We start from the raw sequence: 21997 nt of genomic DNA, 5'->3' as shown, positions 1-21997 counted from the left end.
AGTGTCTCAGTAACGCAAGCAGCACCATGACACATCATAAAGGTCACGCACTTTATTGGCAAAATAAACACAGGAAATAAGAACAGCAAATGACATTTAAAATCGCAACAAAAATTGATTTTATTGGCGGTAATAATGTTGTATTATGCGTTCGACAGTTGCTGACGAATACATTAATTAATCAGACAAATAACCGCCCCGGCGATACATGCTCGCTATATTTGCCGGATCGTGCTGCGAATAACGGAAATATAAATCAACAGCAATTAATAGAGTAAAATTAATTACTCGTATACTACATAACCAGTTTACAATTTACATTAATTTTGTAAAAGAGACATCTTCGCGCGGTATTTTACGCTTTTCCGGAGAAGGCTACATGGACTAGACGACTGCCCACGGGAAATGCGTTCTGCTGCAATGTCCCGGTCGGAATGGCGTCATCGTCGCCTCGCACCGCCGGAACGATCAACGATGCACTGCAGTGCTGACTCACTCGCTGCACAGTACATGTACAATACATGTACCTGTAGTATATCTATATTATAGCCTATACGCGTTTAACCGGAAGTGAATAAACTGCGGTGCGGTACTGTCGCTTACCGATAAAACTGCTGATAAACATTTGTCGGACTGACAATAATCATTACTATAGTGAGCAGTCGACGTCGGCGTGGGCCGTAGTCGGTACGTGTACTCTCCACGATGTCACTTCCACACATGATGTTACAGTAATGTGCAGGCATATCTGTGCGTATTAATAATTACTGCTTTTCGCGCATAAGCCTGACCAACTCGGATACGTTTCCAGTTACCTTGCAGTGTTTGAAAAATTTCTCCTTTTCGCCATGGACAGCCTGGAAAACAGTGAGGAGGACCACGTGACCCTGTTAATCGGCCGCAACAGCCTGGCCGTGCCGCGCGAGCGCCTCGTCCGCGCCTCCGACTACTTCGCGGCGATGCTGGCGCCCGCCCGCGGGGGCTTCCGCGAGGAGACCGCCGCCAGCGTGCGCTTAACCCTGCCGCCCTGGGTGGACGGCGGCGCGGTCACCGCCCTCCTCCACCACGTCAGCGACGACGCCTTCCCGCTGGTCATTTCCGGGGAGAACGCCGAGCGCTACTTGATCGCCGCCAGCTATCTCCAGCTGGAGCGGATCACCCAGCAGAGCGCCACCGCCCTGGTGGGCAGTCTGAACGTCGACAACGCCTGCCGCTTGTGGCGCATAGGATCGGCGCACCACCAGGCCGGGTTAAAGGAGACCGCCCTGCGGGTGGTGGTTAAGCATCTGCCGGCGTTGATGATGACCGACGACTTCCGGGAGTGCACCGCCGAGGAGCTGATGGAGGTCCTGGCGCATGACGATGTGCAGATCGTGTCCGAGAAGGAACTCTACGATGTAACACCGGCAATTATTCATTATTAGTGCTTAAATTAAATTCAGCGGAAATAATGCATCTTAATAAATCAAATTTAAGTTCTTGTTTGTATTTATTTTAGTTTATTTTTATTTATTATTTATTTGTTATTTACGTTTGTTTTTCTTGTTTTTGTTGGCTGTTTATCTAAATGTTTTTATTATTTTTATTTATTTTGTTTATTTCATTTGTATTTTTTACTTACTTTTTATTGTTTATTTTTATTTTTTTATAAATTTGTATTTATTAATAAATGTTACTAGTAATTACTTATGTTTATTGCGATTTGCACGAGTATTTATTGTGTTTATTTGTTTATTTCTTTATTTATTATTAATTATGTTCATTTATCTGTATTCTTGGTTATTTTTAATTATGTTTTTACCGCGCTCATAGGTGGTGATTTCCTGGTGTCGCTTCGACAGCGCCACGCGGTGGAACGAAGCCACCCTGGACAGTCTCCTGAACGAACTGGATTGGAAACAACTGTCCGACGTATCCCACATCCTGTCCATCTCCGCCGAGGAGCCCCTCCGCAGCTGCATCCAGAGGGCATCCGGCCGCATCGGCGCTCCCTCCGACGCGCACCCCGGGGCGGGCGCCCCCTCCGTCCCGGTAAAAAAGAAGCGCAACGCCCGTCGCTTCGTTCTCTTCTTCAACGCCGTCAAGGACAGCCTCGGCCGGTACGCCCTGCACCTCCAGCTGTACGATCCGCGCTGGAACACCCTGCGCCAACTGCACCCGCCCGCGGCGCTGCAGGGCAAGGACATCATGGAGTGCGGCGTCGCCGCCGGGCCGGAAGTCCTTTACAAGGTCCGCTTCCAGGACACCTTCACCACCGTGGCGTTGGACGTGGTCCGGGGGGTGTGGCGCGGTCTCCCGGGGGCGGACGCCGTCATCTTCCAGCGCATCTTCAAACCGGTGGTCGTCGGCGACGGTCTCTACGGCTTCGACCGGGAGAACTCCAAGAAATTCCTACGGGTGGACCTCCGGACCCAGGAAGCCACACCCCTCCCCCCGCCGCCGACCCGCCGGAAGAGCTACGGGACCGCGGTGATAGGCGGGGTCATCTACTACATCGGCGGGTGGAGCGTGTACGCCCGGGCCGTCTCCAACACCGTCGAGGCCTTCCACACGGACCGCGGGGCGTGGGAGGCCTGTCCCGGGCTGGTGGAGCCCCGGCGGGACTGCGCGGCCGTCGTCCTGGAGGGCGGTGACCTTTTTGTGACGGGCGGGTGGCGCGTGCAGCCACTGCGTTCCTGCGAGCGATTAAAAGTGAACGAGGAGACGCCGGCGTGGGAGGTGGTGGGCGGCGGGATGAAGGAGGCCCGCGCCGAGCACGGGGTGTTTGTGAGGGAGGGGCGGGTGTGTGTCTTCGGGGGGAATAGTAGCGAGAATGTGGCGGTGCGCAGCATGGAGGAATACGACGCCGGAAGCGGTGTGTGGAGAGAAATGCAGGTAACTGCCGGCATGAACAACGGGGATAGTGAGACGTACGCGCGCAGCTGGCAGAACCGCACCTGTCTGCCGATTGAGTGGCCCTGAATGCGGACGTCCGGTCTAGAACGTAGTGTTTAAAACGCAGAACCTTCTGCTTTGTAACAGACGTTGAATGGATGCAGTGAAGGAGTGCAATTACTCGTATTACAAATTTAAAACAATACTATTGTATATTTATTCGGGCAACAGCCTATTAACAGAACAGCAAGCCTGCGCTGGTAGATACTAATTAAAGATTCCGAATTTACACATTGAAGAAACAACCAAAATCATTACAGTCATTTCCAACTTTCAATCGTGCATTTAATGTACCCAAGACAGCGGCCGCATTTCCTCTAACAACAGCGAGACTGAAACGTTGTCTAAGGAAGGCAGTGGATCGAGATTCGCCGGTTAAATCGCGGATTTTCCTACCGACGAAGCGTATCATCTCAGCAAAGGCAGGCCCAAAAGTTCCAAATGTTTCTATTGCGAGAGGATAGAACATGTATCCCATATCCTCTACAAAGCCGTACTTCCGCCGCTTAAAGTCTTCTGCTAGCTGGGCCACGCTGCCTGACTTCTTCGAACTGGCTTTCACGTGCGACATAGCCACGGTGTCCCAACAGGTATCATCCCAGACTACCGCTTTTCCATCACGCACGGGTATCAGCGTCATGCCGTCCGGGCGCTGATTAGTCTTGTCTGACAATCCGGATGGCTCCATCTGGCAAGGAAAGCCCGCGGTTTCCCAGACACGTTTCGTTTCGCTATTCAGCTCGAGATGCCGAGACCATCGTCCTTTGCTGCTTGAACATGACAGCCCATGGTGGCCATTAGTTTCCACGTGACTGGCACAATTCACACAGTTGTGCTCCTCAACAACATGAAGGCCGAACCGTAGTGCGACGCCGATTCTAACTTCATCGTCACGTAAGAATGTATGGAGACTTGGCGCAGGGAGAGCATTAAGCCAAGCGCCAGAGTCCCGGTTTAAGGCAGCCAGCAGCACTGCTTTATCCGTTTCGGTGGTTGCGGCTAGTCGCAGTGTTGATACCACGTGATCGATCGCCGGACGATTCCATGCGGTCTGAAACTTCCTGGCGTTGTCAGTCGGAGGCTCACTTCTGGTCTGCGTCGCCCACTGCTGCACGGCAGATGCTAGATGCGCTTCGTTCGTTGACGGGTAGATGGAGGACACCAGGCTGGCCACTGAATTCTTGTATTTAAACAATACTTGTATTTAATGCTCTAGCTGCTTTTTCGGCACATCGCTCCTGCGGTTGGCCAGTGTTTTGCTGTACAGCGCAGCAACCGCCCCGTGATGACGGTCACCTATTAAACCCATGGTACCTGTTGATATTTGTTGGGATCGCATTTTTCGATTGTTTTGATTTTTGAACTTAAAATTTTTAGTTTTAGACTTTCTGTAAGCGGAAAGCAGTGCTGTTTATTAATCGCTGTTGATGAAATAATAAATTTTTTATCCAGTTTTGTCTTGTTAAATTTTTTATCCAGTTTTGATCCATCCAGTTAAATTTTTTATCCAGTTTTGACTCGCCTGATCTGGTGTGATCGATATCACGCGTTAACCATTTTTTTTTCGCATGGATGCTATACTACTCAGTATTAGTAACTCCAGTTTTATTTCATAAATACGGGTACATTACATATCGAAAATAGTTAGTCACGAATTCACAGCAACAGAATCTCATTTAATGCTGCCATTGTTCCAAGTACACAAGTGGCGTTGCCTCGCTGAATTTCCAACGATATTCGCTGGCGCAGGAACTCATGGGAACGAGGTTCACCTGTTTGGAGCTGGAGTCGTTTCCCAATTTCTTTAATTAGAGCGATGGCCGACTTTCCCCACGGTCCGAGAGTTTCGAAGGCTAAAGGCGCGAAGATGTATCTTCCCAACAGATACATGTACAGTCGCACTTTTTTATCTTCGGCCTGTGCTGCGGCGGATCCAGCAGAAGCTGACGTGGATTTTAAGTGAGACAAGGCGACGGTATCGACACAGGTGACGTCCCACGCCAAGCACATACCGCGTTTCCAGGCGAAGGTCGTGCACCCATCCGGGCGACGATCCGACGTGTGGGATGTTCCGCGCGTATTAGTACAGTATTAGTACTTTTTGGCTGCGTTGAGCACAGTTTGCTGCAGCGTGATCTGCTCGTGAATCTTCTGTCATTTTGACGAGCGTAATCCCTAATCAGTGCTTGCGAACCTGACAACAAATACCACTAGCTTTTCCGATTTCTGGGCGCGTTACTGTCCGATTTCTGGGCGAGCTGTAACGCCGTTACAGCTCGGAAAACTGCGCTGCTGTGGCCGCATAACTGCATTGCACGGATGTCTGACGACGCGTGTCGCCACAGCGCCCGCCCCGAGGAACGCCAGACTGACTATTTAAACGGCCGCTTCCCGGCGCTCCCCGCGGACGTCCTGCGCCCGTGGACGTCCCACGAGATTGTTTCCGTGGTGGGGCAAGGAGCGGGGGGCTGCGTCGTGCGCATCCGCCCTACGGACGGCATTCGCGTGGGTGCCTGTGCGTGGAAACAGTGCAGCCCCCGCAAATACAGCAACGACGCACAGTCACGCGCCCGTCGGCTTTTGGAGACGCTGGCGGAGGTGCAGCGCGCCTCCGCTGACTGCGCCGATCTTCTCCGCGTTTTTCACTGGGAGTGGGTAATTCGTCAGGAACATCTGTACATTTCCCTCTACACGGAATACTGCGACGGTGCGTTCCCTTTGTTATCCTGTATTTCCATTTTTTAACAGATTTATTTTTGATTCAGCTGGTTTCTAGCTGGACTTTTAGAATTACTACGTTATATTTTTTTCAGTTTTCTATTCAGTAAAAATCGAAATCATCCCGAAAATACTCAATTATTATTATAAAAAAAAAACAGAAATCTAAAAAGTTTATTTATGTGTTCGTTTTCTTGATTAATAGTCAATAAAATTTTAATTAATTAAGCCAAAAAGTTAATAATTTAAAATAAATCGCAGTTTTAAATTGTAATAAGTTAAAAATTTAAATCCAACAAAATTTAGACTGGCAGAATGAATGTTTATTAGCATGTAGCCAACACATAAGATTTCAATCGGTATTAATTTAAATTTATTTAGCGTTTTCCTAGTCCATAATTTTAAATTAATAACTGAATAAAATTCCAATTAAATTCCAATTAATTTAAAATCAATTCCAGGTCGATAAATTGAGTAAATTTAATCGTTATTAGGCGGCAACCTGGCGGCGATGGCCAGCGAGGGTCGCATGACCCCCTTCCGCCTATACGCCTACGCGCGGCAGATCCTAGGCGCACTCTCCCACCTCCACGCCCGCGGCATCCTCCACCGCGACCTCAAGGGCGAGAACGTCTTCCTCACCCACCACCACGGCCACGAACAAACCAAACTCGGCGACTTCGACTTCTCCACCCTCCTGCGTGACCAAACCTCCTCCCCCGACACCTCCGCGGTCGGCACCCCGCTGTTCATGGCCCCGGAGGTCCTCCAGGCGGAAGCGGGGGTCACCGGCATCGGTCCGCCGTCGGACATGTGGAGCTTCGGGTGTCTGCTGCTGCAGCTAGCCAATCGCGGGCGCATTACCCTCCTGGAGACGGCGGAGGAGGGCAACGTGTTCGAGGAGGAGCTCCTGTGGACGTCGGAAGTGGCGCCGACGACGGCCGCCTTCGCGCTGGCCACCGGCGCCACGCCCAAGTTCCTGGCGGATAACCTCCTGGATAATGCGCAGCCGTTGTTCAGTGTGGCACGGGAGTGCTGGCTGGATTGGGAGCGACGTCCCACCGCTTCCGGTCTGCTGCGGCGGGCTTTATTCGACGATACGCTATTGCTGCAGCCCATTTATTCCAACAGCGCGATAATTCATCCGGTGCCGGAGGGATGCGAGATTATTATGCTGGAGCCGGCTGTGTACGAAGAATGTCAGTCTAGCATTCTAAAAAAATCTAAAATAAAATAAAACTCTAAAACATAATTTAAGCATTAAAAAAATGAAACAATATTCCTGAAATAAATTGGATCAGACTAAATTAATATAAGTTCTCTGCAAAAAAAGTTTGTAAAATAAGAAGTAAATTCAAGGAAACGAGAAACCGCGAAATAACTATGAAAGGTCACGTACATGCAGATGTTAACGGCGAGTTTGCGCTGCGCTTGGACGTGGCCGCCTACCGGGCGGCGGTGGCTTTTGTGGAGGCGCTTCTGCACGCCGGTGAGCAGTGCCGGCATCCCGGGATGCTGTATCCGCAACGGATGCTGGACGCCGACGATCCGGACTCGGTGGAGCGCCACTCGGTGTGGCGCTGTCGCAGCGTCGCGTGGACCAAGCCGTTTGCTAACAGTAAATGAGGCAACAGTTTTTGGTAACTCTAGTGTATATAATTTAATTTGAAGCGAATTCAGTGCAGTGTTTTTTGCGCAGGTTTGCGAGTGTCCACCGGCTGGGACGACCTGCAGCACCTCATCACACGTAAACTGCATTGGCCGTTTCGGCACCTTCCACTATCGAATAATAATCGTCAAGCTTTGATTTTCAATAACAACGGTTTTCCTGATTATTGGATTGGCTTAATGTACAGAATGATATTCATATAATATAATTAATGCTCGTATTATTTAGTTTTTTTGGTTTAGTTTTTCTGGTAAAAAATAATTTGGTTATTTGTATTTTTTAAAATATATTTCCTTATACCGAGTCAGTATTTTGATCATGATTATAGGACTGGCCGCGGTGAAGGCTCGTGTCCCCGAGCGGCTGCTGTTCAACTGGACGGACACCCTCAGCCGGCAACTGGATGACATTTGCAGTTATATCGCCGCTCTGGATTCCTGTGTGACGGGCATCTCCGCCCTGATTTCAGAGTGCTTTGTGCAGTTGCCTTCGGGACTGACGATAGCCAAGGATGGTGTTATGCTGCAGATTCGCCTGCTGCCGTATCCGCTGCAGCGCCGTCGCCAGTAAGCATCTGTCGCACTATGAGTTCTCTTGTCAGCGTCTCTTGTGTGCTACCTGTGCAGGTCGACGATGACCTTTATGTGTACCTATGTAATTAGGCAACGCACCCGTATGTCTGTGCGATGACCTTTATGTGTACGGTGTACCTATGTAATTAGGCAACGCACAACGCACCCGTATGTCTGTGACCTTTAATCAACATATATCACGATGCCCACTATAGCAATGCTGATGCTAAGCTAGCTATGCCAGGGGAGGCTCGCAATCGCACTGCCGCTGGCCGGCGTCGGCTTCATCTCCACCGCCGGCTGTCTTGTGTCCTCTTATGTTTTCTTCTTGCAGAGAACCGCTGATTGGCCGCGACGCCGTGATTGGTCAGCTGCGGTTTATGGAGAGGATTGTGCGCGTGGTTCTGGCGTCGGAAGCGGAAGCGTGTCAGGGCGAGGTGTACGCCTTGTGCGCCGATTATCAGGAGGAGCTGCGTTGGCGGCAACGCAGTCCGGTGGCGCGCTTGTTGCTTGCTGACGGCTGCGGCGATGCCCAACCGGAAACGGCAGCGGACAGTCTTCTTGACGCGGGTGCGGATCCCGTGGCTGACGACGCTGATCCCTTTGGGGAAGGTAGTCCGTTCCATCTGGCACCGGATCAGTGTGCACCGCCCCCCGACACACCCTTTCTAAGACGCCTGCGCCGGCTGTGCGCATAAAATCTTTACACAGCCGCTCCCAATGATGCTCAATTTGTCCATCTTTGTTATATCATATTTTGGTTATTCTGTTTCTAACTTAAAACTAAAAGTGGATTAATTACAACAACAGAATTTCTCTTAAATTATCCGATTCATCCATGGTGTAGAATTTATTGTTAAATTCTATTTTGGCCACGCCCATGGACCATGACAGATGGAATCACGGAATAATTTTTTTAAACATATTGTACTACGGTAGTATACAAAAAGGATTAATTTATTAACTTATTCAAAATCGTCGCATGATAAGAAACATTAACAATAACAGAACCATTACTCCCGTTTAGCTAGCTGAAAGCAAAAAAACACTCCACGTTGTCGACCATCGGACCATGTCATTAAACGTTGCGAGAACAGAGACAGCGTTTCCCCGTTGTATCTCAATACTGATTTTCTGGCGCAAAATCGGGATGGATTATCATTATGGATTTTAAAAAACTGGGCATCTATGCAGAGATAGAGACATTGCGTAAATATCTATAAAAGTACTTCTATGGTTAAAATATCTATACTTTAAATATTTAAAAAATCTATGGTTCAAAATACTTCTATGGTTAGCGCCTTAGCGGTATAGTCAATAAACAGCTTCGTATTTCACACTGCTTCTTCTGGTTACACCGGAATACGCGCAAACAACTTGGCATGAAACGGTGCATGGGTGCTGATGAACGGCCTAGGAAGCCGCACAGCGGGATGACACGGTGGGATCGGTTACGCGGCTCAGAATCAGCGGAACATTGGCCACCTCGTCCCAGATAATCAGCAGGAAGGGCCGATTGGCCACAAAGTCTGGATCACTATCCACCATGCTGTACTCCACGTGGACCCACTCGAACGGCGGAGTGCTCATACCGTATTCGCTCATATCTACAAAAGAGTACACAGTAAGCGATTCGCGTCGTTACCGGTTTTCAACTTTCGTATCTGGTGGCCAGGAGTCAACAGTACTAAGTACAATGGAAATTTATGGAATGATTCCGAAAGTAAAAAAATTTCGCTACCCGTTCAATTAGCACTCTAGGTAGCAAGTATCGGCGCTTTGTTATACACATTATTTACGTAACGGCTAGTATTTATACGCTTTCGTTGTATCTCCGATGTTTTTAAGCACGAAATCGCTATTCTCACCACCCTGCAGGCTGCAAGTGCCACGCTGGTCCACCTTGGCTATTCAAACGTTTTACCACTAGCTGGCTGCTCGCACCTCTTTTTTAAAATATTTTTGCTCCACCATTGAGTCAATGGTGGAGCAAAACGGTCACCGTCAATTTTAGTATTTATTGTCACCATCATCACCTAACCTTCTTGTGTACTTAAGGGAAGTGGCCCGGTACATGGTACCAAATTCGTGTACACATTTTCAAATTTTGCACGTAAATGCACATAACCACCAAAAACGTTTTTACACCGATCCACTGTTCTAGCATGTTTTTTTTTCAAAAAATTTAATGAATGAATTTAAAAAAAATAGAATGAATTTCAAAAAATTTAAAATTCATTTTAAAATTTGGAAAAAATTATGGAAGTCTGGATCGGTGTAAAAATACGAGTACATGTACTCGTATTTTTTCTCCAAGTGTACACTTTTTTTCTCTTGCACGTGCAAGAGAAAAAAAGTGTTCAAACCGTAAAAAATGAAAGAAGGGTCTGTTAAGAAAGAATAGTGAAATTAATAATAATTTACTATTCTTTCCTAGAATTTCCAGCAAATCTCGAAGGAAGATGTGCGCCGCCTTCGGGTTTCGCGCGAAATTATTCCAATTCTCGCGATTTTTGCAGTAACGACGCTCTCTGGCTTCGCCCTTTGAGATCGAGCGAAAGTAGACATTCACTTTATTTTCGATTTTCGAACACTTCGTTCGTGTAATACATCCGGATTCCGGATACACCCTCAAGGGGCTTCCAGGGAAGTATGTAGTGACAGAATAAAGTTACTGTATTTCAGATTGATAGTCAGGGAATGGGCGATGGTCGCTCACTCTGGCCATCGTGTATTAATGTTTCCGCAAAGTTTTCACCCCAGTTTCTTCTTTGCCCGGTTCCTAAGCAACTCCGGCTTCTTACCTAAGGGAATATGCTGCAGTATTTCATCAGCGTGCATACAACCACTGGGATCAACATCGGGTGCAGACGCGAACAATCCACCCAGTCCCCTCGATAGCAAACACGGCTGCAGATCAACGGTGCAGCTGATGCGGAATTTCGGCAGGACGATGCGCACTGATTGGTCTTTGCTCTTCTGGCGCCACGCCAGCAGCTTTTCCAGCGTCAGACCGGCCTCCAGCGTCGCTGTCCCGCCGGAACGAGCCGTCGGCAGCAGGATCATCACGCTGAACAGCCGGCGGTCGATGTTGAGGATGACCATGTGCGGGTCGCCGTCCTCGATAACGTCGCAATAGTGCTGATGCAAGTTGTAGACGCGCAGGCAGGTGTACTTGTGATCCATCATGTCCACCGTCTTCTCCTCACCGTCCGCGCAGTAGAACGTTGCGGGCGTGGTGTAGCGGCTGAAGGGGTGCTCCCAGACGCCGTTGAAGCGGCAGAACTGCACGATGATCAACGAGCGGTCGGCCGCTGTGAATATCGGTTCGCCGCTGCCCGCCAACTGACTGATGATGCGCAGGGCTTTCGGCGGGTCGGCGCGGAACGGCACACGGACATACTGAAGCGTATCCAGCCTCCTTTGCTCAGGAAGACTGGCGTTGTCGTCGATGAACGCGACGGCCGACAGCGTGGCCGACGTGTTGTAGGTGACGCGGCGCAATGCTGGCACCGTTGCCCAGGTGTCGTCGCGCTCCCCGCCCTCGGGGCTCGTCTGTAACTGGATTGGCCTCCACGACGACGGGGAAGATGGTGGTGCGCCGCTCGCTGGCAACATCGCGGCCAGGAGGACGTGCACTGCACGCGGGCACACGGACACGTTTGTATCAGGCGCACACGAAGCATCGAGCAGCGAGTGGAATAGGCTGACGGCGAAACGGCTGTGTGGGTTGGCAGTGTAATCCGTGGTGTAGGGGCGCAGGCGTGTACGCGGCTTCTCCTCACTGTCATTCGCTTTCACACATGCCTTAAATGAGTGAATAAATCTGTCCATAGCTGTCAGCTGGCAAAGTAAATTAATATTATCACTATTTATAATCAGTGCTGGCACTGCTGTGTGTAACTGTACTGTATAACTATGCTAGCAATGCTCATACACTCCACAGTGACAGTGCAGACTTTATTGGGCAATGGCCAGCCAGATATGTAACAAAAACCGGCCACCACGAGGACATTACACTAAGAAAACGTAAAGAAAATAATATTCCAACTGTAAACCCTGAAAAAACAATCAAAATCAGCACAAGGTTCGGTTAAAAAGCGAAGTTAAAAACAAGCTAGTTGAAGTTACGTAACAAGATACCAAACAAGCCTAGTGCCTGCACCTTCATACAGCGTTCATCCTGGCAGCTGCGCTACGAGAGGCGGAGTTACCTATTAGCAGCTAAAACATTGACCCGTTTCTCATAACGCTCGTCGGCGTCGTCGCTCTTCCAGATTCTGTTGATGTCGCAGTTGATGCCTTCCTTTACTAACCGGATATAGAAAAATATGTAGAGAAATAAGTTCTATACATCTGCTACTCTGTATACCCATTAAAACATTCCTTGGGAATAGTCTGCATGTAATTCATTTCCTGTCAAACAATGTCATATTGTCATCTGAGCATCTCGCATGGAGGCTGAATAAAGCCCATAAACCGTTGGATAAATGTACCGTGCTGGTAGTGATGTTCTTAACTTACGTTCTCTGTCGTGTTTTAAAGCCGAAGAAAAAAATTATACTGTCGTTTACAGTTACTGTATTTATGTAAATCGAATTACAGTAACACTGATAAAACAAAATTCAATTAAATTAAATTATACGTTCGATGAAGCAAAATTTAAAACATGGATTAAGTTCAAGTTAATGAAGAAGAAAAGAAATAAATACGAAAGGTCACGCAATTCCCGATGCCGTAGGCGGCTTATCAGGAGGAGCTGCGTTGGCGGCAACGCAAGATCCGCTGCTGCGTCTATTGGAAACCGAGCCGGAAAAAGTACGTGAAACGGCAGAAAAGAGCCCCGGTTGCCGATTCAGATGCGGATGGATCCCTTTAACGAAGCTAGTCCGTTCCATTCGGCGACAGATGACCTTTCGCCCGTGGCGGTAACACCCTTTCTAGATTCTTCGGTTGTGTGCTTGAAACGTTTGACCGATGCTCTGGCTGATGGTCATTTTTTTGTATTTTTCCCTCTGATTCTAACGTTTCTTTTACAATTTAAATTATCATTTTTCGTGACGAAAATCATACAGGAAAATAACTGGAATTTTTCACAGAATAAAAAAAATATTTTTTCCAATACTTCTATTTTATTGACTGTGATAGTGACGAGAACGACGAATCCGGTGTTTATTTGCCGAAAAAAGTTGATGCTAAAAAGTTATGACAAAATTAATGTCATCCAAATGTCCGAATTTTTCAGATGTATTCAATGCACCAACAAACAACAGCCGCGACGATATACCTAACCGGCGATTATCGCCGTCCGTAACGAAAACTTTAACCATTGGAAGACCGATACAAAAGCAGGTAAGAAAAGTAAAAGATAAGAGCGCAACATTATAACGTAAAAATGGAATAATAATTGTGTGAATTAATACGAGTAAGCGCAGACTGCTCCACACGGTATCTGTACGTACACTCCCCATTACCGAACCAAATTTCGATTCTAACCAGCCCAGAAAACAACACAACATCGCAGCTGCCCCGCTCCCTCCGTCAGTCCTTTTCAGGCCTTCTCGCCCTCCTTGTAGAGACTGTCGATCAGCGGCTTGTACTTCTTGCGCACCGCCTCGCGTTTGGCCTTCAGCGTCGGCGTCAATAAGCCGTTGGCCACCGAGAACGGATCGTTCAGCAGCGCCACCGCCTGCGGGATCTGCACCACACCCACAACCATTAATTACACACATTTACTAATCAATTTACCAATTATTATTTATTGAAGAAAAATTTCAACTGCCAAAATATTTAGGAATTTTGAAATAATTTCCTTATTACTCGTCATTTATTTTTTAACGATCAGCTAGCTATTGAATAATCTGAAAATTTAAACTGAAAGGTAATTTCGAAAGCTTCCAACGAAGAAAGATACTAATAAATGTTTGCCATTTAAATTCCATCGCTTCAATAATTTTCGCTAGAGTTCTAATTCCCATAAATAGACTGATCAAAATTATTAAATTCAAAAATAATTCAAAAAACTGATGATAATAATAAAGATAAATCTGCCAAATTATTGCTGTATAAAAAAAGTTTGACATAATAAACTGAATGATCCAAGTTGTAAAAACAAAACTGCAACCACAGGAAGAAGTTCCATACAACTAATTAAAATTCTCTATTAAATCAGTTAAATACTTTCCTTCCGAATATCCCTTCATATCGATTAATCAAATAAAAAGGTTATTAAAATAATTAAAAAATTAACGACAAAAACAGCTGATTACAACATTTTCAACGGATTTAATCCACGCACCTCGAAGGACTTGATGCCGTCCTTCTTGGCGATGCGCTTGAACTCGTCGAGGATGTACTGCTTGGCCTCCTTGCTCTTCAGCAGCTCCTCATATCCCGCTGATTGGCCGTGCTCCCCCGCCCACTTGGTCAAGTGGTCCTTCTCGGGGATGACGATGGCCACGGGGAAGGAGTGCAGACTGTTCCCGTCCACGAACACCTGGTGGAAGATCTTGCTCTTCCCGAACGACTGCTCCAGCTTCTCCGGCGCAATGTACTCGCCCTGCGACAGCTTAAACAGATTCTTCTTCCGGTCCACGACTTTCAAGCACCCATTCTACGACGCAAGATAAATTAACACAAATATTTGCAATTTATCTGCATTATTTTATTATCATTTGCTATTATTGCCATTTACTTTTTGCCATTCTTCTCTATATTTTTTACAATTTATTATTCTAATTGTTTTACTGATTCTTGATTTGTATCATTCGGCATTTATTCACTATGACAGCCATTATTTCTAACATACATTTTAGCCAAGAAAATATTGAGTAAGTATAAAAACGTGCAAAGTAAATGACAGGATAAATATTTTCAAGAATCCTTTTTTTTATTTATTAGGAAAAATAACAGCATAATTATTTGTCACGATAATTATTTTTTCTTGTTTATTTAACGCGGAATTCGCCTGCATTTACCGCGATTTTATTTACTTACTATTTCCGTCATTATTCTTTTATACCAGTTTATGGCGGTATAGTATTTATAATTCTTTTCTACATTTTTTGTATTAGTTACTTTTGGAATTTGTCAACTATATTTAGCTTGGAAATGTGTGAATAGTTACCGGCGTCCAGGTGCCGACGTCGCCGGTGTGGAGCCAGTTGTCCTGGTCGAGCGTCTCGTCGGTCTTGTCCTGCAGCTTGTAGTAGCCCTTCATGTTGATCTTGCTGCGGATGCAGATCTCGCCCTGGCCGTCTGCGGCGTAATACTCCATGTCCGGCACGTCCACCAGCTTCACCTCCACGCCCGGCATCGGCGGTCCCACGTGGTCCGTCGTGTTGTCCCCGATCACGCTCAGCGTCGCGCCCGCCGTGCACTCCGTCTGCCCGTAACCCTCCAGGATCTTCAAACACCCCACATATGTATTATTCAATCCATTCCGTCATTTACAATTTATTTCATTTAAAAATTCCGTAATTAAAACTGACTGCAATTTGGAATCAATCTGAAAAAACTTCGTAATTCTAAAAGAACGACGTGATGGAAGTGCCCGAATACTTTATATAAATATTTGGCTAATTAATAACTGTTTAGAATCTCATGATCATTCAAGACAAAATAGCATATTTCACGTTTCAAAGCAAAATAAAACTGAAACCCGTCAACTCAAATAATCAAAATTAAATTCCGCCATTTTTATTTCCATTAATTTTCAGTTAGAAATTAATTTTAAAATTTTAATACGTTTTAAATGCGTTTTAAATTCGGACTGTTTAATCATAGCATATAATTTAAAACAATTGTATGCGGAATTCAAAAATCAAATTTAAAACTAATTTCACAAGATAATAAATTAAATTGTGAATTTAATCTCTCAATATGTATACAACGAGCTTCGCTCAATGATACTCGTACCAATCAAATGAAGAATTTGTCCCAATTAACATGAGAAGGGAATTAAATTAAATTAATTTCATAACTGAATGGTGCATTTAATGGGCAACAGCCAATCCACATATCGGTATGCTTCCACAGGTTTACACTAATTAAAATGATTAAATTTTAAACATTGAAAAAACACCCATAATCATTATTGTCATTCAAAATCTTATGATGTGCACTCAAGGTACCCAAAACATAACTGAATGAAAATAAATTTCGCAGTTCAAAAATAATTTTAAGCTATTAAATAAATTTCGTAACTTAAAACTACGTAAGTAAAAGAAATTCTTTAGTGTAAAATAGTTTTAATGATGTTCATATTAAAATAAAAATTCGGTAAATCAAACCAGGAAATTGCCAATTAATTTTAATCTCCAAATTGTATTAAAAATGTGACCGGCCAGGAATCACGTTATGACGCTTACGGGGATGCCGAGGGCGACGCGGAGGAAGGTGAGCACCTCGCCCTCGATGGGCGCCGAGCCGGTCATCATGATCTTGACACGGCCGCCCATCTGCTTGCGGACGTTGTGGAAGACCACCTTGTCCCAGAAGGAGTCGGTGCGGACGCTGCCAAAGTACAGCAACTCGAATTTCTTCATGCGGTAGGCCACGTGCAGGATGATGCGGCTGATCCAGTTCTCGCGGGCCTTCTTCCACACGCCCGCGTAGATGCGGCCCAACACCCGCGGCACGGCCGGCACCAGCGTGGGACGCAGCTCCTTGATGTCGTCCGTCAGACGGCGCACGTCGCCCGTGAAGAAGCCCACGCGCGCCCCGTGCATCATGCTACGATTTAACAATTATTATATTACAAATAAATTTCAGAAAAATCAAAATTACATGAAATTAAATTCCAAATTTCAGCGGAAATAAGCTGAACTAAAAATCAAAAATATAAATGAAACGGATTCAAATAAAAGAAAACCTAAAAAATTCGAATTACAACTACAGATAAGAACACAAATTTATTACTTCAATCGAAAATCAAATGTAAAATTATTGAGAAAAAAATAAAATAAATCAGGACAAACTAAAATATATTTCTAAAATATCACAATGAACTAAATAATAATCAAATATAAAATGAACCGAAACGAATTCCGCCGAAAATCAAAATATAAAACAACGCAAACCGAATTAAATTATCAAGGGCAAATAAATCGAATTAAATCAAGAAATAAATATGAGGGGGAGGAAATGAATCTAAAAAATCAAAATAAATGGGAATAAAAATCAAATATAAATGCCAATAAATGAAATTAACGACGCTGCACGTCAGCGGCGACTTACATGACCATCTCGACGACGCGCTCGTAGAGATGCGCCAGCGGCAGGTAGGAAATGACCACCTGCTCGTTGTCCACTTGGAACGGCTGCAAATACACGACACGCTCATCATCACACACTTCTTCGCTGCGGACAATTCAACTGACCAGTAGCGCTTCGCGGACATACAGCGCCTCGGCCATCATGTTCTCGTGGGTTAGCATGACGCCCTTCGGGTCGCCGGTGGTGCCGCTGGTGCAGCAGATGGTCGCCAGATCGCTCGGCTTCGGCGGCACCGGCGCGTGCGTCTTATCTTGCCCCAGTTTCTATAAATTAACCATTTAACACAGCATTTAATTACCAATTAAATACAATTTAAATTCAATTTAATCAGCAGTTAAATTACCAATTAAATTCAGTTTAAGTCTGCAGCAATTTAAATTAATTTAATCAACAGTTGTAATTAACAATAAATTCAATTTAATTGGCAGTAAAATAAAATTTAAATTAAACCAGTCATTAAATTAACAATTCCACTGAATTAAATCGGAGTTAAATAAATTTTCAATTAATTTAATCAGCAGGTAAATTCACAAATATTTTCAAATTAATTCACAGTAAAATTCAGTTTTAAAACTGACGATTTTTACAGTATAATATTTCAGAAAACGGACCTCGACGTCGCTGAAGAGCAGGAGCTCGATGCCGGCGGCCTCCGCCTGCTGGCGCAGATCGTCGCTGAAGGGCGTGACGCTGATCAGGCGTTTCAGGGGCTTCAGTTTGCCCAGATTCTCCATGATCTTCTGCAGGCGCTCCTGCGTGTCCACGACCACCACCGCAATGTCCACTACAAGTGCCAAAAACTCGTTAAAATTATTTTTATTTATGAAAATTTTTTTATTATTAATTTACTTTACATTAGAAACTATAATTATTCTTAAAATTAATATCGAGTCAATGGAGGATGCGTGGACGTACTGAAATTGATGATGTAGTTGCAGGCTTCCACACCCTGCAATTTAACCACACCCCGCCGTTACAATCAACCGGAAGTCGGGGGAAGAACGATTTTCATACCAGCGTGTCGTAGAGCGGCACGATGACCATGGAGTACATGTTGACGGCCTGCTCGGTGACCACCCACTCCACACTGTTGGCCGCCTGGATGCCCACGAAGGTCTTGTTGTCGGCTGGATGACCTTTAGCGATCAGGCCCGAGCCCAGGCGCTTGGCGCGGTCCAGCACCTGCGCCGCAAAACACTGTTATTTTCCCGCTGTTGGAAAAAGTATTTTAACGCGACTGACCTCCTGGTAGGTCACCCATTTGTACGGCGCCGTCGTCGACGGGCGGTAGCCCAGGCAGGGGCCGTTATCTGCCAGAAGAAAGCACCATAATTAACAATTTATCGTAGAAATAAAAACAGAAATAATTCTACTGAATATGGAAAATATTTAAAAAAAAATAAAAGCAACAATTCAAATTAATCTAAAAAGACCAGTCAAAATAAAATAATACCGAATAAATGGCAAATATTGCTAAAACAAAATAATAAAACCTTAATAATAAACAGCAATGAAAAGCTGGATAAAGATCGCACAAATACTAGTAATTCAAAATTAAATAAACAAAAAATTAAATTTTAATGATTAATCACCGATTAAATTAACAGACTTATTTTTCTTTAGTTTAAAGCTGTTATGTCGCAAACAGCAGCGGCCTTTCCGTCGCTATGACAGGGCTGGCAACACACCCATGTGATGGCCGCGAGATTGAGCACAAAACTGTTTTCCTTAGATGACTATCAGTATCGACGCCGGATTGCGCCGTTCAACGGCTAATGTATGCGCGCGGATTTACGTCTGCTGACGTGATTATGTAACGGCTCCACTACGCTATCGTTTGCCAAAAGCGCCGACAAACCGGTTGCCGGCAAGTTGATTTCTTGTACAGTACAGTTTAGACAGTGTTTGACTTACTGGAGGCTTTGACGCCGTTGAGGAAGTTCTCGTACAGCGTCTTGCCCGGCTGACTGCCGCCCTCCTCCGGGGGTCCGGCGAAATGCCGCCGCCGTATACCGCTGTCGTCCTGCAATCACGCACAACCGCCTCAGGGATCGGTGAACAATTATACTCTGAACAAACGCATTCTGCATCACGGTAAATACAAAAATTATTTCCCTCTTTCCGAATTATTTCCCGTTTGTACGGTTTTTGGTTTCTTAAATCCTGTACAAGTTTCACGTTTATACCAGTATGTTCAACACTGCAAAAGCAAGAACACACACATTCTTTTAGCATTTTATTTAGCAGATCATTAATTTGCTTTTCCAACGAAAAGCCGCATTGATTCGCCTAATGGCCACGCAATAATTTAATTTATTTTTGAAAATAATTTCCAATTTTACAGTTGTCTTCTACGTAAGAAATAATTACAGCCTTTTTATTCTATTAATTATTCAGTCAATTATCAGACAGACATCGATAATTATTCCGTTTTCCGGCGAAAGTCGTACTTATTAGTGGCCAGTAAATAATTTAATTTCCATACGAGTATTTTTAAACAACTTCCTGTTCTACAATTTTTTTTCTAACGAAAAATTTAAAATTTTTATTCGTTGACTGTCAATCATTAACAGATAGTAGATGAATTGTTTTCCCAATAAAGTCGAATTTGTTAATAGCCAGTACATAATTGACTATTCATTGCACGGCCGGGATATTCCCGCAGCGTACAGCATCACTCGCGCGCCCTACTCATTGAGCGCAGCGGAATATTCCACGCCTGCTTAACCTTAACACGGGGCGGATCGATGGCAGATAGGCCAATGCACTCAGCGAGCGACACGGCAGGCTAATCTGTCCACCGGAAATGCTGGTTTTTCTCACGAAGAAATCGACTCCTACTTATCAGTCAGTTTTAATGAAGAATTGTACCTCCTCGGTCTGCTGGTCGTAGTCGAAGTTCTTGGCGCGCTTCTTCTGCGGTCGCGTGGCGAAGTCGTAGGCGAAGATGCCGAGGAGCGGGACGAGCAGCGCCGCTACCACCGAGACCACGATGGTCAGCACCGTCCCGATGAACGTCTAGCGCAACACAACGCTCAACGTCAACCAACAGAAAAGGGACGCGTAATTAATCAACGAATGCTCACCATCGTATCGGCTCAGAATAATTCTCCAACAGATGCCCGCCACAGGCCTCTTTCGATCCTGCAAAAAGACAGATATTTTGATTGAGACAACAAACGGCATCCGTGTTTTTCTCGCACTTCTGTCTTCTTCTAATAACCCGCAAATTTCCGCCAACAAATACAGCTTCAAACGACTAAAATAAAAACGGTAAAAAATAAAAAAGCACCCACAAAAATATAAAAATAATCCAATAAATGTTTTGACAAAAAAAAATTATTTCCAGCGCAGTACAGGAATACGTTCTACAGTATTAAAAATAGGTATAGTATGCCAGCTGTCAGGCAAGCAAAACACGAAAAACTGCGTAAACAGTCAACACTTAACAGCTGACTGAGCGCCTCGGCTCGCTCCGCTCTGCTTTTAACAAGCACCTGGATGCAGCAGTCATCATGAATGATGCAAATCTCTCATATAAATACTGCCATTATTTTTGATAATTAATCACCGCAAAACTCACTACCGCAGTATGCTGCAAACTGTGCAGGCCACATTCGGGCGAAATGATCAAGTTTATCCAGTTACGAAAAAATGTGATTCGGAGACTGCCTAATTCTGCCTTCCACCCCCACTCAAACTCAAACCAAAAGGCAAAAGCTACTAAAAAAAGTATATTTAAAAACTACAAACCAGAGTAATTTCGTGCCCTGAGAACTTTCGGAAAAATCACTAACTGCTGCGAACTGCAGGGATCACGAGTGCAAAGAACATGCATACCTTCTGCCGATGAAAATCCTTTCCGATTCCCTGATCCCAACGATTCAACGGGCCATTTTCAGAACAAATGATAAATAAAGCAACACTCAGGATATGAACTCTGCCTTATCAACAAACAAAAAGAGAAAAGAGCAAACAACAACTGTTTACTAGAGGAGCATTTTTTGCATGCAGGAAAAAGCATCAGCTTACACAGCTCACAATCCACGTTAGTTTTTTTCCCGTACTTCTCGATACGTTGGAACACGGCCTGCTTTTTGGCTCTTTCTTACCGCTGGAATCCAGCCAGGGCCAATCACAGCCTGCCAGGAGAATTAGGGGAACGTCCGCAACAGCTGCACCACTTAATCGCGGCGCATAGTGAACGATTTCTGTATGCGCTCTGGTTGTTGTCCATTATCAAACAGGGAAATCATCGCGAACTGTGAACAATTGTAGTATAGAACGAGCGTAAGCTGCAGGGATGCTCCTGATCCGCTGCCCGTTGCAGGAATAATTCTCTATCCGTGTCATCTTATATTGAATTAAAAAACTGTGTCAATTTTCAATGAAATTTTTTTTATTCCTGTGATAAATTTGACGGCAAAGTGGACTGAATAGGAGAGCATGACCAGCTGATGTGAGGGGCAGCTCGCAGCTTGACTCGCTACGCCGCTACCAGATGTTTTCTCTGCACAGCGCCGAGAATTTTGATGTCTTTTTAATCTTTGGGTTCATAGGTTGTCACTTTTTTCGCCAAACCATTCGAAAATTTTGTGGAATTTTAACGCATAGACTCATTCTTTTCGATTTCTGCTATAACTTTCGCGTTTTTAATCGTGCAATATTCCGTGGAAATTGTACTGGCATCTGTTGTGAGGGGAAGTGTGGGGCTCGGCTCACTACGCCACTACAACGCGATGAAACGTGAATTTGAAAATTTTCATTTTTTCCTCGTTTACGGTTTATTTTCCAATAATCCAATTGAATCCTTTGTGCTATCTGGTTG

At 45.2% G+C, this 21997-nt stretch overlaps 4 protein-coding genes across 4 annotated transcripts; 2 read left to right on the top strand and 2 right to left on the bottom strand.

The window, feature by feature from the left end:
• The first annotated feature begins 682 nt into the window (after nt 1–682).
• On the top strand, nt 683–3299 carry LOC129592349 (kelch-like protein diablo). Its single transcript, XM_055488360.1, has 2 exons — nt 683–1397; nt 1813–3299. Exons 1-2 carry the CDS (start codon nt 849–851, stop codon nt 2959–2961), a joined length of 1698 nt encoding a protein of 565 aa, XP_055344335.1. The 5' UTR covers nt 683–848; the 3' UTR covers nt 2962–3299.
• A 1007-nt stretch (nt 3300–4306) lies between these two features.
• Nucleotides 4307–8900, top strand: LOC129592348 (uncharacterized). The gene is made up of 6 exons (XM_055488358.1): nt 4307–5641; nt 6147–6851; nt 7058–7270; nt 7352–7399; nt 7650–7887; nt 8228–8900. The coding sequence occupies exons 1-6, from the start codon at nt 5254–5256 to the stop codon at nt 8589–8591; spliced, it is 1956 nt and encodes a 651-aa protein (XP_055344333.1). The 5' UTR covers nt 4307–5253; the 3' UTR covers nt 8592–8900.
• A 98-nt stretch (nt 8901–8998) lies between these two features.
• LOC129592350 (serpin I2-like) lies at nt 8999–12014 on the bottom strand. The gene is made up of 2 exons (XM_055488361.1): nt 10698–12014; nt 8999–9500 (listed from the first exon to the last, which is right to left on the bottom strand). The coding sequence occupies exons 1-2, from the start codon at nt 11725–11727 to the stop codon at nt 9307–9309; spliced, it is 1224 nt and encodes a 407-aa protein (XP_055344336.1). The 5' UTR covers nt 11728–12014; the 3' UTR covers nt 8999–9306.
• A 1036-nt stretch (nt 12015–13050) lies between these two features.
• LOC129592364 (long-chain-fatty-acid--CoA ligase 5-like) lies at nt 13051–21253 on the bottom strand. Its single transcript, XM_055488379.1, has 14 exons — nt 21010–21253; nt 20256–20313; nt 20041–20187; nt 19084–19192; nt 18412–18479; nt 18184–18351; nt 18085–18118; nt 17781–17953; nt 17274–17432; nt 17131–17213; nt 16263–16626; nt 15020–15298; nt 14192–14506; nt 13051–13591 (listed from the first exon to the last, which is right to left on the bottom strand). Exons 2-14 carry the CDS (start codon nt 20256–20258, stop codon nt 13445–13447), a joined length of 2049 nt encoding a protein of 682 aa, XP_055344354.1. The 5' UTR covers nt 20259–20313; nt 21010–21253; the 3' UTR covers nt 13051–13444.
• Nucleotides 21254–21997: the final 744 nt, after the last annotated feature.

Source organism: Paramacrobiotus metropolitanus, unplaced genomic scaffold (assembly GCF_019649055.1).
Source record: "Paramacrobiotus metropolitanus isolate TYO unplaced genomic scaffold, Prichtersi_v1.0 Parri_scaffold0000052, whole genome shotgun sequence".
NCBI lineage: Eukaryota > Metazoa > Tardigrada > Eutardigrada > Parachela > Macrobiotidae > Paramacrobiotus > Paramacrobiotus metropolitanus.
This window is presented reverse-complemented; position numbering and strand designations above follow the sequence as displayed.

What these genes read in the sequence shown, in the direction of transcription:
- LOC129592349 (XM_055488360.1), top strand. Translation starts at nt 849, where the DNA reads ATGGACAGCCTGGAAAACAGTGAGGAGGACCACGTGACCCTGTTAATC. An exon ending in CCGAGAAGGAACTCTACGAT is followed by an intron (nt 1,398 to 1,812) that starts GTAACACCGGCA and finishes CCGCGCTCATAG; the next exon opens with GTGGTGATTTCCTGGTGTCG.
- LOC129592348 (XM_055488358.1), top strand. Translation starts at nt 5,254, where the DNA reads ATGTCTGACGACGCGTGTCGCCACAGCGCCCGCCCCGAGGAACGCCAG. An exon ending in CTACACGGAATACTGCGACG is followed by an intron (nt 5,642 to 6,146) that starts GTGCGTTCCCTT and finishes AATCGTTATTAG; the next exon opens with GCGGCAACCTGGCGGCGATG. An exon ending in GCCGGCTGTGTACGAAGAAT is followed by an intron (nt 6,852 to 7,057) that starts GTCAGTCTAGCA and finishes ACGTACATGCAG; the next exon opens with ATGTTAACGGCGAGTTTGCG.
- LOC129592350 (XM_055488361.1), bottom strand. Translation starts at nt 11,727, where the DNA reads ATGGACAGATTTATTCACTCATTTAAGGCATGTGTGAAAGCGAATGAC. An exon ending in ACTGCAGCATATTCCCTTAG is followed by an intron (nt 9,501 to 10,697) that starts GTAAGAAGCCGG and finishes ACTCTTTTGTAG; the next exon opens with ATATGAGCGAATACGGTATG.
- LOC129592364 (XM_055488379.1), bottom strand. An exon ending in CAACTACATCATCAATTTCA is followed by an intron (nt 17,954 to 18,084) that starts GTACGTCCACGC and finishes TGGCACTTGTAG; the next exon opens with TGGACATTGCGGTGGTGGTC. An exon ending in ACGGCATCAAGTCCTTCGAG is followed by an intron (nt 13,592 to 14,191) that starts GTGCGTGGATTA and finishes GGTGTGGTGCAG; the next exon opens with ATCCCGCAGGCGGTGGCGCT.